This window comes from Halyomorpha halys, unplaced genomic scaffold (assembly GCF_000696795.3).
Source record: "Halyomorpha halys isolate HHAL.00 unplaced genomic scaffold, Hhal_1.1 Scaffold906.1, whole genome shotgun sequence".
Lineage (NCBI taxonomy): Eukaryota > Metazoa > Arthropoda > Insecta > Hemiptera > Pentatomidae > Halyomorpha > Halyomorpha halys.
The window spans coordinates 181792-195735 of NW_027109621.1; the positions used below are offsets into that span (position 1 = coordinate 181792).

General features: G+C 28.9%; 1 protein-coding gene across 4 annotated transcripts in view; it reads left to right on the plus strand.

Annotated features, from left to right (window-relative positions):
* The window catches only part of LOC106687010 (zwei Ig domain protein zig-8), a 351411-nt gene that overhangs the window by 146474 nt on the left and 190993 nt on the right, over positions 1-13944 (plus strand). For all 4 annotated transcript variants that reach the window (XM_014430648.2, XM_014430649.2, XM_014430650.2 and 1 more), the window contains one exon: positions 11940-12070. In XM_014430648.2, coding sequence (XP_014286134.1) covers positions 11940-12070 — 131 coding nt within the window. The remainder of the gene's footprint in view (positions 1-11939; positions 12071-13944) is intronic.

Here is a 13944-nt window from a genome sequence, read left to right on the forward strand (position 1 = left end):
TATAATTTATTAGATTTTATTAATAGTAAATGTAATTAATACTACTATAAATAATTACTATAAGTAATTAATAATACCTATAAAATAAATTACATCCTGGTTAGAAATATTAAATAATATTCTCTTAGGCACTTTATTGTTAATATTTCTTTTCTAATGTTTTAACCTTCTAAAAGCAATTCGTTTTTATATTAATTATATAACTAAATATTTACCCACCGATTGCACTTTCAGGTTTACCCAATTACAATTGGAATAATAGATGTAATTACTTAAGCTGTCAATTATCAACAGGCTGGTAAATTACAACTAACCATAGCCGTAATTTGCTCTGTAGCTGGGGCTTCCTATTTCGAAGTTTCTGATTTGATGTCTGAGTATAATTTATATAAACTAATACTGTGTGGAAAGTAATAAAAATTTCATTCATTATGTGAGATGTAGTTATTTTTATTTTCAGTTATTATTACTTTAAATATAAGGTTGTAGTACTTCGGTGATAATATTTTTTATAATCAAATCAACGCTTACAAACCAGATCCAAAATTTTTATGCAGTAAAAACACACAGAATACGCCATATACATTATGCAAAAAGGCGTTAAAGTGTGCAGTAGAAAACATACAATATCTTACAATAACTAAATATTCGTTTTTAGTATCTCGAGAAAGTTTTAAACACGAATTATCTTAGTAGTGTAAGCAGACATTTTTCTTCTTTTTACCACCCTACAATGATAAGTGCATTTTGTATAATGCGCGCACTACACTATATTTTTGTAAATGACTATTATTTAATGTTTTGTATTAGAAATATTTATAAACAATTGAAATCTTGGGATAAGCTCCACAGCGTAGACAAAATGTATTCCAACCAAAAATACAGTAGTTTAATAAAATATGTTCAACAAAACCTGTTCATATATAATTGTGATTGAGATCGATCGAGTACTTTGGACTGTCTCCGTCTGTCTTGTTGTTCCAAATTGCTATATAAATTAATCTTTCAGTTAATTAATAAATCTTCTCATAGTTCATATTTAATCATTTTTTATTTCTAATACAATGAGAGAACATCAAAGGTATCCAATCCTTTCAATCCAAAATCCTTAAAACCATAGTTAATGCTCCCTATTACGTTTCCAACAGATCACTACACCATGACCTTCATATCCCTTTTGTCCTTGACCTCATACCAACCAAATTCTCAAAATTCCACATAAACCTTTCCAACCATCCTAATCCTTTGGTTCAATCTAGTTTCACCCATCTCTACAATCCACCACGAAGGTTGAAACGGCAGTGGCCAAGAGACTTATTGTAAAATAAAATTGGACAATTGGAATTATGGCAATGGTCAGATTCTCGACTCAAGTTGAGTGTTTGCGGCTTAAGTGCACTTGCTCAGCCTCCACTGGCTCACTACCAGTGATGCTGCGAGAGGGATGCACTGGGATCTTATGTGCTCTGCTATACCCCTCACACGTGGGGGATAGAGTGGGCTCAGGGATCCTGTGTAATATCGATTGTATAAATATTGTATATATGAGTGTAAACGTGACTAGAGATTCTTTTATTTTTATCATTATTTTGTTTTATTTATTTATTTTTTCATGCATATAGTTTGATTATGTTCATTTTCTTTATCCTTCTGTTTGTATATATTTTAAATTATTAAAAATTATTTGTCCTAATTTGACAATGTATCAAATGCTCATCTTATTCTTATCAATTTAGGCGAAGGAATAGTTCCTTTATCTAATAAAAAGTATCCAAAGGATGATTTCAAATAAAAATTATGCGAACTATTCTTAAACATCATTATAATATAAAATCAAACTTATTTCCTCAGCTCATATAAGCTAACGATCGGATCCAATGTAGAATTTTTAGTTAGTGGCTAAAATAAAAGATTCGCTTAATCGCAAGTATATTTTTAAAAGAAACTTAGAACAAATGAACCTTTAAAATTACGGCAATTCAAACTGGTTGTTTCAAAGCCTAATTTTTTTTATAATTTAGATCTTACATGGCTAGTAGTGATGCATCCACCCTAGGTGATGGTTAATCAAAGTAGTAATGATTAAAGAATGTACATACATAGCCTCTACAAAAAAATTATTTAACCTTGTTGATTTTCGATCGCCCAGTATCAGAAAACCAATTACTCCGTGAAGTCTTTTTTTTCAATAATCGGAAGAGAGAGGGGACCTAAAAAGTCAGCAGAATTTCCATTTTATTAGAATTCTCCGGGAGTAAAAAATTCTGAGCCTGAACCAGATGGTCTGCTTGCACACGACGTTTGACGTGCGGAAGACTGTAAACATGTGGCGTGCAGAACATACAAAATTATAAATACATTTATTTTTTTTTTTTTTTTAGTTAAAGCTAATTGCTGACTGTGATTCATTGTAATTATTTATTTTAAATCACAGTTGATTTGATACCGGATTGTGTTGTTACATTGATGTTTTTCCCCTTTATAATTTTTAAATTGCACTTGGCATTAATTTTTAAATTGAACTAGTTAACATAAAATTATTTATGCATTCCTTCATGCGGTACATATCGTACCACACTGAGGCATTGTATGCCATTTCTTGTGCAAAATCTCATTTTCAACTTATTATTAATTTTATCATATTTAAAGGAAAATGATACATTTTTATTATTATTATTTTTTTTACATTCATCACTTATCTAATTTTTTCGTCTTGTCTAAGCCAATATTCTAGCAACGTTTAAGTGTAAATTAATCATCTTGATTCAGAAATGTCCATATCAGTATGTGGCCCCTAATAATAAACATTTGATGCAAGATTAATTGTTGACTGTTTGTAATAGTGCGTGGGAATAGAGTAGGCTTGGGGATCTTCAGGTCGAGATTGTAAATATTATACATTTATTTTATTATACCTAGTTTAGTAATGTTAATTTTATTTATTTTTCTGTTTATATACATGTAGAGATTTTATTTATTTATTTTATTTTATTTAAATTTTGGTATTACACTATTATTATTATAGATTGACCAACTTTGTGGGAGATTGTAATATTTATCAGTAAATAAATAAGTTCATAGGATAAGCGGTCTATTCTTCAATTTAATAAAATTGTAACAACTACAAAGATCTTAAAACATAATTTGTTTGTATTAGAAAATTAATAGTTGGCCGCATAAATTTATCAAGTGAAGGCAACATTTCTAAACATAAACTTTATCTTTTACAAATTTTTTTTTTCAATTTTGCTTAAGGGTTCGCTTCACTTACATTTTATAACGAAAGCTTTTTAAATTTTTAATGACATGCTTTCACCATCCCTACTCAATAAGAAAACTAGCATTTAAATTTAAAAATTCTTCTCATTTCAATGAAAAGTTATTGTTTTTTCACCAAAAACAATGAATCAGTAATTTTTAAACTAATATTTTGAAGCATTAATTGCTAAGCGTATTTTTCCTCTTCATTGCTTACAATTGCAATATAATTTAGTAATAATGTTTTAATATATCTATAATTATGTCTATATTATTCACTGTGGCATTACTTTTTTATTTATTATTAGTCCTGTACAGTGTTAATTTATTATTATCCGTTATTTATTTCTACTCAGATTTATTTACTCCACTTTTTCTAGTTTTCAAATACTTTTAATACTTTATCTCTTTCCTAAATTTTTACATTTCTCGTTTGCAAAAATATGGCGGAAATAGAAAATTATAACAGTTTAATTAAATTTACATTCTGCTTTTAACCATTGATTTATTCAACACAAAATTGTTGTAATATTCGTTATTGAAAATCTTATAAATAATTTTGTGGATTTAGTCGTCCTATCAACAAAAATGATAATATTTCGGGTAATTGAAATTAAAAATATAACTGATTAGTAACTATGGTGACGAAAAATAATATTAAAGTCTAAAAAGGAAAAAAACAGCAAGTCGCTAGTTAACATGTTAAATAAACCATAGTTTTTAACTATCCATTATTTTCTACGACACTAGATGCTAAATATATATTAGGAGAAAATGGTTGGGGATTGGTGAGGTGAATAATCCTAGTCTACTAGGAATCCACTAGGATTCTCTACTTCTTCTAGTATAAGAGCCCAAGAGGAGAAAAAAGGCAGTTATTATTTCACACCAATTTTTCTTGATTACTTAATTGAAAACTAGTTATAATTACTAGTTAAAATTGATGAGTCTGCCAAGGTAGGAAGAATAAAAATTGGTGGCTGTTTCAAAACGTTAAAAATAATTAAGTTTTTATTCTTTATTTCTTGATTTTATGAGTTCTTTATCTTCACAACTACCAGCAACAATAGAGAATCTAAGAGAGCATCATTTAAAGTAGAGTGAATTTCCTAAAATGCCCCTACTTTACTAAAAAGCCCTGATTGAGCTATTTACATTCATAGTTCTTGAGATATAGCTTTTTAAAAAACAAGATTTTATAAAAATGTTGCATTGAATGTACTGAAATATGTTAGTTAATTTATTTTGAGAAATTTATATCTCAGGAACTATGTGACGTACAGATGTCTTTTAGCACTAAAATTGAAGCTAGTTTAATGAGCTATAAAGTAGTTTAAGAAATTTATTTTCGTAGGAGTAGCAGTTTTCATGAAATTTGCTAAAATAAATTGATATGTAGTAGTTTATATTTATGAATTTATATTGATTTATACGTGATTATCATAAAAACTACTACCCCTACGAAGATAAGTGTCATTGACTACTTTATAGTATGTTAAATTGCTTTAATTTGAGTGATGACAGACATCAATACGTCCAATGGTTTCTGAAATAAAGTTTTTCAAAAATCCAACTTCTTGTCCGAACTACTATAAATCGATTTTATTTATCAAATAGTGTGAAAACTACAATTTCTACAAAGGCAAAGGTCAAAAGCTACTTTATAGTACATTAAACGAGCTTTAATTTGAGTGCTAATAGACATCTGTACGTCACATAGTTCCCGAGATATAGATTTCTAAAAATAAATTAACTACTGATATTTCAGTGTATTTCTATGAAATGCAGCTCTCTAAAAGGGTTTATCTCGAGAACTATTGGACCTAAATAGCTCTATTAGGGCTAATATTTCAGCAAATTTACTCTTCTTTAAATAATGTTATTTTAGATTTTCTAGTGTTGTTGGTAGTTTAAGATATAGAGCTCGGAATGAAAAATTAGTTTTTTTAAGGTTTTGAAACAGCCGCAATTTTTTATTCCCATTACCTATACTTGGCAGACTCATCAGTTTTGACTATTAATTATACAGTTTTCATTGAAGTAATCAAAAATTGGGGTGAGATAACTGCCTTTTTTCTTCCCGGCTCTTGTACAATAGCAATTCACTAGGATTCTCTACCTCTTCCAAGCAGCCTTGCTGAAGGCTAGATATTCTGGCCGAAACGTCTGCACTAGTAAATAAGGTTTTACTGATTTGTGTTCTACACTGACCGTACCCCATCTTCTCCTTATATACATTGTCTACGGTCGACAATATTCTTATCATTATGGTTGTTAAATATTTTTTTTTTTATAAAATCTTTGGCCTTTTAACTGTATATATTAAGTCTACATTAATTCTCTTATTTCCGGATCTGTATTTTCAGTCTGGGAAATAGTTTTACTTTTATTTCCTTAAGCTAACTACTCAATCCTGTCATTGTTATATGTAGATTTATGTTTTGGTTCCATACTGCTTTGCTTTTTTTTTTTTTTTCTTACCTCCTGGAACAAAGAAAAGGCATTTACAAATATATATTATATATATATTTCATTATCTTGTTTTGCCGGGATGGCATTATAAGAATGGTTGCCGGGTCCCCTGAAGGCGGTGTCAACAATATGATGACATATGTTTGCCTGGATGCTCACTAGGAATAGGGAGGGGCTATTCCTGTTGGTGGTGGGTTCCATATTGCTAAAGGAGTGATGAGTGCTTATATAAGAATACTATGAATTTTAACATAGTTTTAATATAATTTAAAAAAACTAATTACTCCTAATTTGTTTCAGTTGAACTAAATAATATCAAATATCGTCTAGACATTTATATTTTCACGTGGCGTAATATAATTTTTTTTTTTATTAAGGTGAGCCGTCTATGTAACATGATCTAACTGCATGATTGTAGCTTTTGCAAGATGATATTCGTACAATGTGTGCAATAGATATTGAATTTCTTTTTCATGATATGTATTATATATCAAGTGGCAATGTTACTGAAATATCATACTGTGAATTATATCGGTATCACATTTGTAATTTTTTTTTTCTTAGGATGTTTTGATACATATTAGAAGATTCATTGTTGAACGTATGCTATAGATTATAGGAAGATAATTAATTCTGAAGTGATGAAGCCTAGTAAAATTGGGCAAAACTTTGGTTACTAATAATTAGTTTCTACTAGTTTTGTATAATTCTCAATACTTCATCAAAAGCCTAAACAGTTTACTAGAATAACGCATGTTGAAGAATATCATAATTTTTACCAAAAAACCTTTGAATAATATTTGTATCTACATACATAAACATTTATTTAACATCTGCTGCTAGATTCAAAACAATTTTCCATAGAATAAATATATTTTTTTCTAAAATATTAACTATTAACAACAAAAATTACATTTCAACCTAACAATAAAACTTTCGATTATAGAAGAGAGAGAAAGGTGCAAAGTGGGGGAAAAAAAAATAATAATATTTCTTAGTAACCAAACATTAGAGGGCTCAATCTAAACTGAAATTTAATTATGAAAATTCGAAAACTAAGCCCTGAAGAAGATTTGCAAAGTTGGACGAACTTTTTATTATTAATAAATAGTTTATTCACTATATTAGATTTCTTGACCTCCACCCGGACTATCTTCCTGAAATTAATTACATACAGTCAACAAATAATTTTCCAATAAAAAATAAATTATATTTTATGAACTTGGTAGTTTTTTTTGTTTTGTTTTTTAAATCGAAGAAAATAGCACTTATTTTTTTATTAAGAGTTTTTTTTTTACCTCTAACTCCCTATTTTAAAACTGTTATGATTAGGTTTGTGAATGAATGACATTTCGATAGTTAAAAAAATTATCCCAGGGAAATTCAATATTAGTCTTTTTCAGGGTTAAAATTTTATATTTATTTTACTCAATTTCATCTATCTTTAATAAAGTAATTAAAGGTTTAATTATTGTTTTTAATTTATTTTACGCTTCATGAATTCTACTGTAAGATATTGTGAAAATAGATTTTCCTGATAACATTATTCTTTATATAGTCCTGTACAATACAATTGTGACAACAGTTTTGAAATGTGCACTTCTTGTACTTGTATTTTTAAATGTGATATTTTATAAGATTACAACAAAATTGTGACCAATTATTGAAATAAGAAGTGCTCGAAGTGTTGAATATAACATTTGTTGTATAAGCGATTGTAATACATATCAAGATTGTCGATATCAAAAGGCCGAAAAGTTAATAGGATTTGTTTTTAAAAACTTTTATTAATAAATATAAGTGTGGTCCGTATTTATCTTAATCTTTTATATTAATACTAAAAATAATTATTTACATATTTGAATCAGTTTATGTTTGACTATAAGTTACTGTGTTTCCTAAAGCTAATATTTAAAGTCAAAGGGCTGGAGTTTAATTAATAAATTTTGCATTTCTATTTAATTGAATTGAATGAGGTTTGATTAACTGAGTGATATTTAATTAATTAAATTTGATGGATTCCTACCAATACTAATTATGAACCACGATTTGAGGAATGAAATATTAATTAAGATCCACGTTGTTGTGTGGTGCTTTGGTATTTATATCAAATTAATTAAAAACCTGACTCAATTAATTGATATTTTTATATTTATAATATAACTATAATAGTTTTTTTTACAAGAGTAATTTCGGTATTTTCCCGTATTAAGAGTATTTTTCCGTCTCGAAAACTGTAGAATCATTATGTCATAATTTATAAAAATATACAACTCCTCACTCTTGGATTAGGAACAATATATATAATATATGGTTTATTTTGCTTCTATTAATTTTTAGTTATTTTAATATTAATAATGAAACATATTAATATTAAAATAACTACCCAAAGGCCAATTATTAAAAAAAACACAATTGTTCCTAATCAGAAATGAAATCATTTAATAATAATAATTAATTGAATTATCCCTACTCCATAAAAATCTCTTATAAACCTTGAGCTTTTAAACCTTCTTTTCCACTATAGTCATTGGCCATATTACTGTACTTTGTATTGTAAATTAAAATTTTGTTATTTTATTGTTTTTGATATTCTAATATTTGTTATATAGGGGAATTTGTTGATAAAATTAAATAAGGGTTGTAAAATTGAGGGAAAAGGAAAAAAGGAATAAATTGAAAAGCTTTTATTTAGTTTGTATACTAACTAAAGACTTAAGTAAGACTTGTTATCTTTCTATTATATTGTATCATTTAAGAAAATGTAATTTATATATGTCAGATCACGGATAGATCAGTATGCTGTTTAATGTGGCAACCCGATGTATTTGGGCAGCATGAATGAATAAATTTCTTTCTCTTTTCCTTCAGACAATTTTGATTATGGCACATTAAGTACGAAATAATTTTATAATACTTATTTATTGGGTTTTTTCAATTAATAATTAGAACTAACTGTTTTATACAATTGTAGATATGTTAAAAAAAAAATAATAGTAAATTATGAAAGCTGAAGAGGGGAGCACAATTTATCCGAAACGGCTTGGAAAATATACACATAGAATAAGAGCTATTGTGTTTTTAGTTTTTAATAGACCGTATTAGAGTTTAAAAAATCATTTAAATCGCTTATAAATTATACTACTATCTAATTGTCAATAGAAAAAATAAAATAAATTAGTAAAAGGATATATTACAATGTATTTGAGTACTCCATCAGCTCTAGATTCATATAAAATGACAGTGATCCCCAGTTAAATAAGACATGAGAGGAGACAGATCTCAATAATAACATAATTCCCCCCTATAAACCGCATTGTATGGGGTTGATTAAAATCTGGTAGGGGGGTTGGTATACCCCAAACACCCCTCTCCTTCCCAGGATTATCCTGCCCCACTTTCGGTCCATTAGAGGCCCCACTACTTATCCCTTCCCCTCTATTCTCCACCAGCTGTGTTTTCTACCGCTTCTTTTGTTATCCGCCTGTAGCCCCTAATGCATTAGTGTTGAATTCATTGTCGGTCGGAAGTTATTTCAGGCTTATAGGTATATTATTTAGAATCCATTTGTAGTAGTTTATTCCTATCTATTTGTTCCAAAAATAGTGCTGAAAATATTTTTCTTATAAAGTATTTTCTTAGAAACCTTTCCTGCGAAATGCCTTCGGGATTGAAGACGCTTCTAATCATTTTTGAGGCAATCTAAATTAGTTTAGTATGTAAGGGCTCCTCACCCAAATGAGGAAATAAGATAAGACGATATGCAAATATCCATAGTTATTTATCCTCATAATATCAAATATTGGTACCTAATTTGTGTCAGATCAAAATTTATGAAAGACAGAAGTTCATGACAACTAATGAATGATCTATTTTTCAGATGATAATTTTTAATATTATCATTAACTAAGATCAATTAGGAAATTGGAAAATATTTTTATTTCTTTTTTTTAAATACTACTTTTTATTATAACTATCACTTTTTATATTTAATAATTTTATTTTTTATTTGAATGTATTTATATTCTTATATCTGTGTAAGTAACTATTTTGAGTTGTGTTTTATAGATCATTTTAAATTTTTATTTTTATATAGCTACTATATTTAAATTGTTTACTATTTATATCCTCGATTTTATTTTTATCTTGTCTTGTCAGAGGTAAAAAAAAATGAAGATGTATTGGGTTAAAGGAGAAAATTATATTACGAGATATATAGGAACGTAATTGAAAAAGAAGAAAAAATATAAAATAAAATAAAGAAATAAATTATAAAAATCATATATTATTAACATGTAATTAAAAAAGTATTTCTCCCTCTGGAAACGCTTTCTTATGCCATGAAAAATGACAAAAAAGTTTGTTTCGTAGTCTTTTGCAGTTATGTATTATATATTATTTGGCATTCATATGTTGAATTGTAATAAGATTATAGCTGATAACTTTATTTAAAAAAAAATTTAAGTTTAAAGTTTTTTGGAATTCCTCTCGTATCCAATCCTTACAATCCAAAATCCTTCATAAAATCCTAAATGCTCCCTACTTTGTCACAAATAAAATCATCCACAAAGACCTCAATGTTCCATTTGTAACCGATCTAGCCCGAACCAGATATCAATCCTTCCATTACAAACTCCCTAACCACTCAAACCCATTAGTTTCTAATCTTGCTTCCTCTTTTATTCCGAACAATCCTCCTAGGCGTCTGAAAAGAAGATGGCCTCGAGACCTTATATTGTAAAAATGTTTTTAGAGTGTTACCATTGGGTAGTTTCTCTACATGCTTGTACCATACCATTATGATTTCCTCAAATTTACTTGATGTATTTATGTACAGTTGTAAATATCAATAAATAAATTTAAAAAAAAAAGTTTAAAGTTTTTATTTTTGTCAACTCATTAAGAATGAAAGGAAATTTGTCCTTCGGTACAAGCATAGATCCATCATGCTGTTAAGATAGACGAAAGTTGAGGTGTGATCAAAGATAGTGTAGAGTATGACGGTGTGAAAATCTTTGGATCCGAAATCGGATCAAGACTACTAGCCGAAGCAGATCATCTAGTACTTGTAGTAATATTTTTAGTTTTCATCTTACCGCTTTAACTGTATCGTTTGTTTAATTTCATAGAGCATTTAAGTGAACTTTCAGCCACTATTATGAGAGCACCTCGTCCTTCATATTTATGGTGGAAAACCTGTTATTGGAGTATGCATTCGGAATTCTCAGTAAATCACATCCTTTAATTAACATAGGACAAGAAATTCCCTTATTTACGGGTTGCGGTAGTAAAAAATTTTGGAGGGAATTAGTAAGTTTTAAATTTTATAGAGTTGATTCAAAATGTTTATGTTGTTACGCAATGGTTTATGCCTATTATGAACAAACTTTTAAATAAATTTAATTCTTCAAAACGATTACAAATTAAAGATGTGGTGTCTCATATTTTCCTAAATGTTCGGAAGACCCCATTCTACCTTAAAATACCTGTACTTTACACTTTATGCATAAAAATGTTTAAGCTTATTTGTATTCTGTATTGACTTTACCTACTTGTACACCATTAAAAAAAAATTAAAAAAACATTTTTTATTTTTCCTCTGTCCTTTTGTCTTCTTTATAGTTTCATTTCAATAATAAAGAGTTTTGCCAAATTTAAACGAGACCGTGTGAGAAGGTGCCCAAAAATTTGGATTTATAATAATTAAAGCTTTTAAATTTCTCTGGATCCAGGCTAAATGAACTCATGGACAACGTAATGAACCTCTTTGTAGCTTACTATCTCTTTGGTGCTACTGTCAAAGAAATTTTTTAGAAGGGTTATATTTTTCCATTATTGTATAGTAAACTAGTTTAATTACTCGACAGAGTATATTAAAAAAATTATATTCTTCATCAATAGTAATTGTATACTGAGTATTTTGCATTATGTTAGGATTTATCCTCCTAGGTTCTATAGCATGATTCACTTGTTTACCATAAACGTGTTTGGACTATTAAAACAATGAAGTAGCTCTCCGATATAACAAATTAGTTTAGGATGGAATCACATATCCATATTTATTACTGAATGTTGACTGCAATTACAGCAGTACATAGACTAATTCTTCAGAAATTTTAACCTTTCTTTTTTATATTTATGTATTTTATATTTTATATTTAAAGAAAACATGTTTCACAATTGATTATTCTTAAACATTTGCTTTACAGGGTCATACCCAGGACAGCCGAGAGACTTGAGTATAGCTCCGGAGTTCGACCCTACACCGCTCACAGTGAGCGTCATGCCGGGAGAGACTGCTTTGCTCCCTTGTCGGGTTCGAAACCTCTCTGATAAAGTGGTGAGTACGTTTTTATCACTATTTATTGGTTTATTTCTCGATAAAATTAAATTTCAGTAGAAACATCTACCACGTACGCTCTACTGCCCCCTCTTAAAATATATTAAAATATATGGTTTTACCAATCCTCACTAACCCTTCCCCCCTAATATAATGCCTTTCAGATCCATGAGGCTTAGGATTAAAAAAAAAGAAATTTCCTTCTTAGAGAGTTTCCGTACTTACCATAATTGCATTGACCAGTTGTAAAACTTAAGGGCCATTTTTTGAGGAAATTAAAAAAAAAAATAATAAAATTTATTTTTGAGCTGATTACTTTAAATTGTACATTTTAATACAAAATTTCATTCTGAATTCAATTTTATCAATACTTTCCTTAATTAGTGATTGTAATTGCGTCATTTTTTTCTTGAAATTATTAAGTTTTGATGCAGTATAAGTTGATTAAGATTCCTTAGGATACAAAGAAAAAATACAACATACTGGACAAATATCGACAGAAGGATGGTAATAATGAAAAGAAAATGAAAAAAAAAGACCCTGGTTTTTATGTTTCGCAGCCAAAAGAAGTGCACTGAGTGCGAACTGTTGGAAAAGCAAGTCGAATCATATTGATATAAGAAGTTATATGCATCAGTCGATAAGATGGACTTGCCATAGGATTTCCAAAGTTAGTTTGAAATCCAAAACCATACCGCATATGTTCAAGGAATAGGTGGACTAAAAATAAAATTGAGAATAAAGAACATGTCTTGAAATATTATAAATTTATAGATTAAACATATAGAATAAATCCGTTGGAATATTAGTAGCAATCTAGAGGTAACGGCAGATACCTCAAGTTATTTATTGGCAGCTGATCAATAGAAGGGAAAGAGGCAGTTTGAAGCTAAATTGGACCATAATCCTCAAAGAAGATTTATCTCCTATACTTTAGTCTTGACGAACACTATTCTTTATAAAGAAAAAGTGTTGAATCAGATGCTTTTAAGCAATTAAGTAAAGTCATTAAACGGTTTTTCCCAGCGCATTACGGGTAATTCTCAATGTAAAAAAATATTATCCCCTAATTCTTTATACAACTTATTGATCAAACGTTCATCAAAGAAAGGTAGGATTCCTTTTCAGTGAATTCCTGATCGCCTTGGAAGAACTAACGTCGGACATAAGCCCGCTGTGGAGGATAAAAAGGATTACCTTGGGGTAAAGGAAGGCGAGTCCTAATAGCCTGTTAGTCTGCAAGAACATCCGCTTCTGAAGATTATCTCGACCTGGAGGTGGTCTCTGAGGGAGATGTTCCTTTGGAAAGTGATACGGGGATTAGCAACTCGTCCCGAAAGAGATCTCTGCCTGTCCGGGTTATTTTGAAGCAGTGGGAGGGAGTTTCGTCCAGAATCCTGGAACCGTGGGAGCCTTCTTCTTAGAAGCTTCGTCCTTTTGTGAATATCATAAATAAAAATAGCAAGTGGACTGTGATATTGTACATTTCCTTATCAAGTATAAATTGTACTATATTTTCCTCTAACTTAATCGAATTAACTCATCATTATTTTATTATTTATAGAAACTGATCTAGGCAAGGTTAAGACTCTATTTTATTGTTTTTTATTTAATTTAGGAATAACTGATCATTTTTATACAACAAAGGCCACAATTATATGATTTTTTTTTAGTAAAATTATCAGATTATAATCAGATTTTTTACGAACCAACATAGGTGAGACCCATTTTGAAGGTCTTTCCACATTAATCACCACAATTTCCAACTCAACCCACATACACAAAAAACAAAAACTCATTAAGAAGTTCAGTAACCTTTATCATGAGTCACTAACTAACAAAATTTATCCCAAAGGTCAAGAAAATTGGGTCCT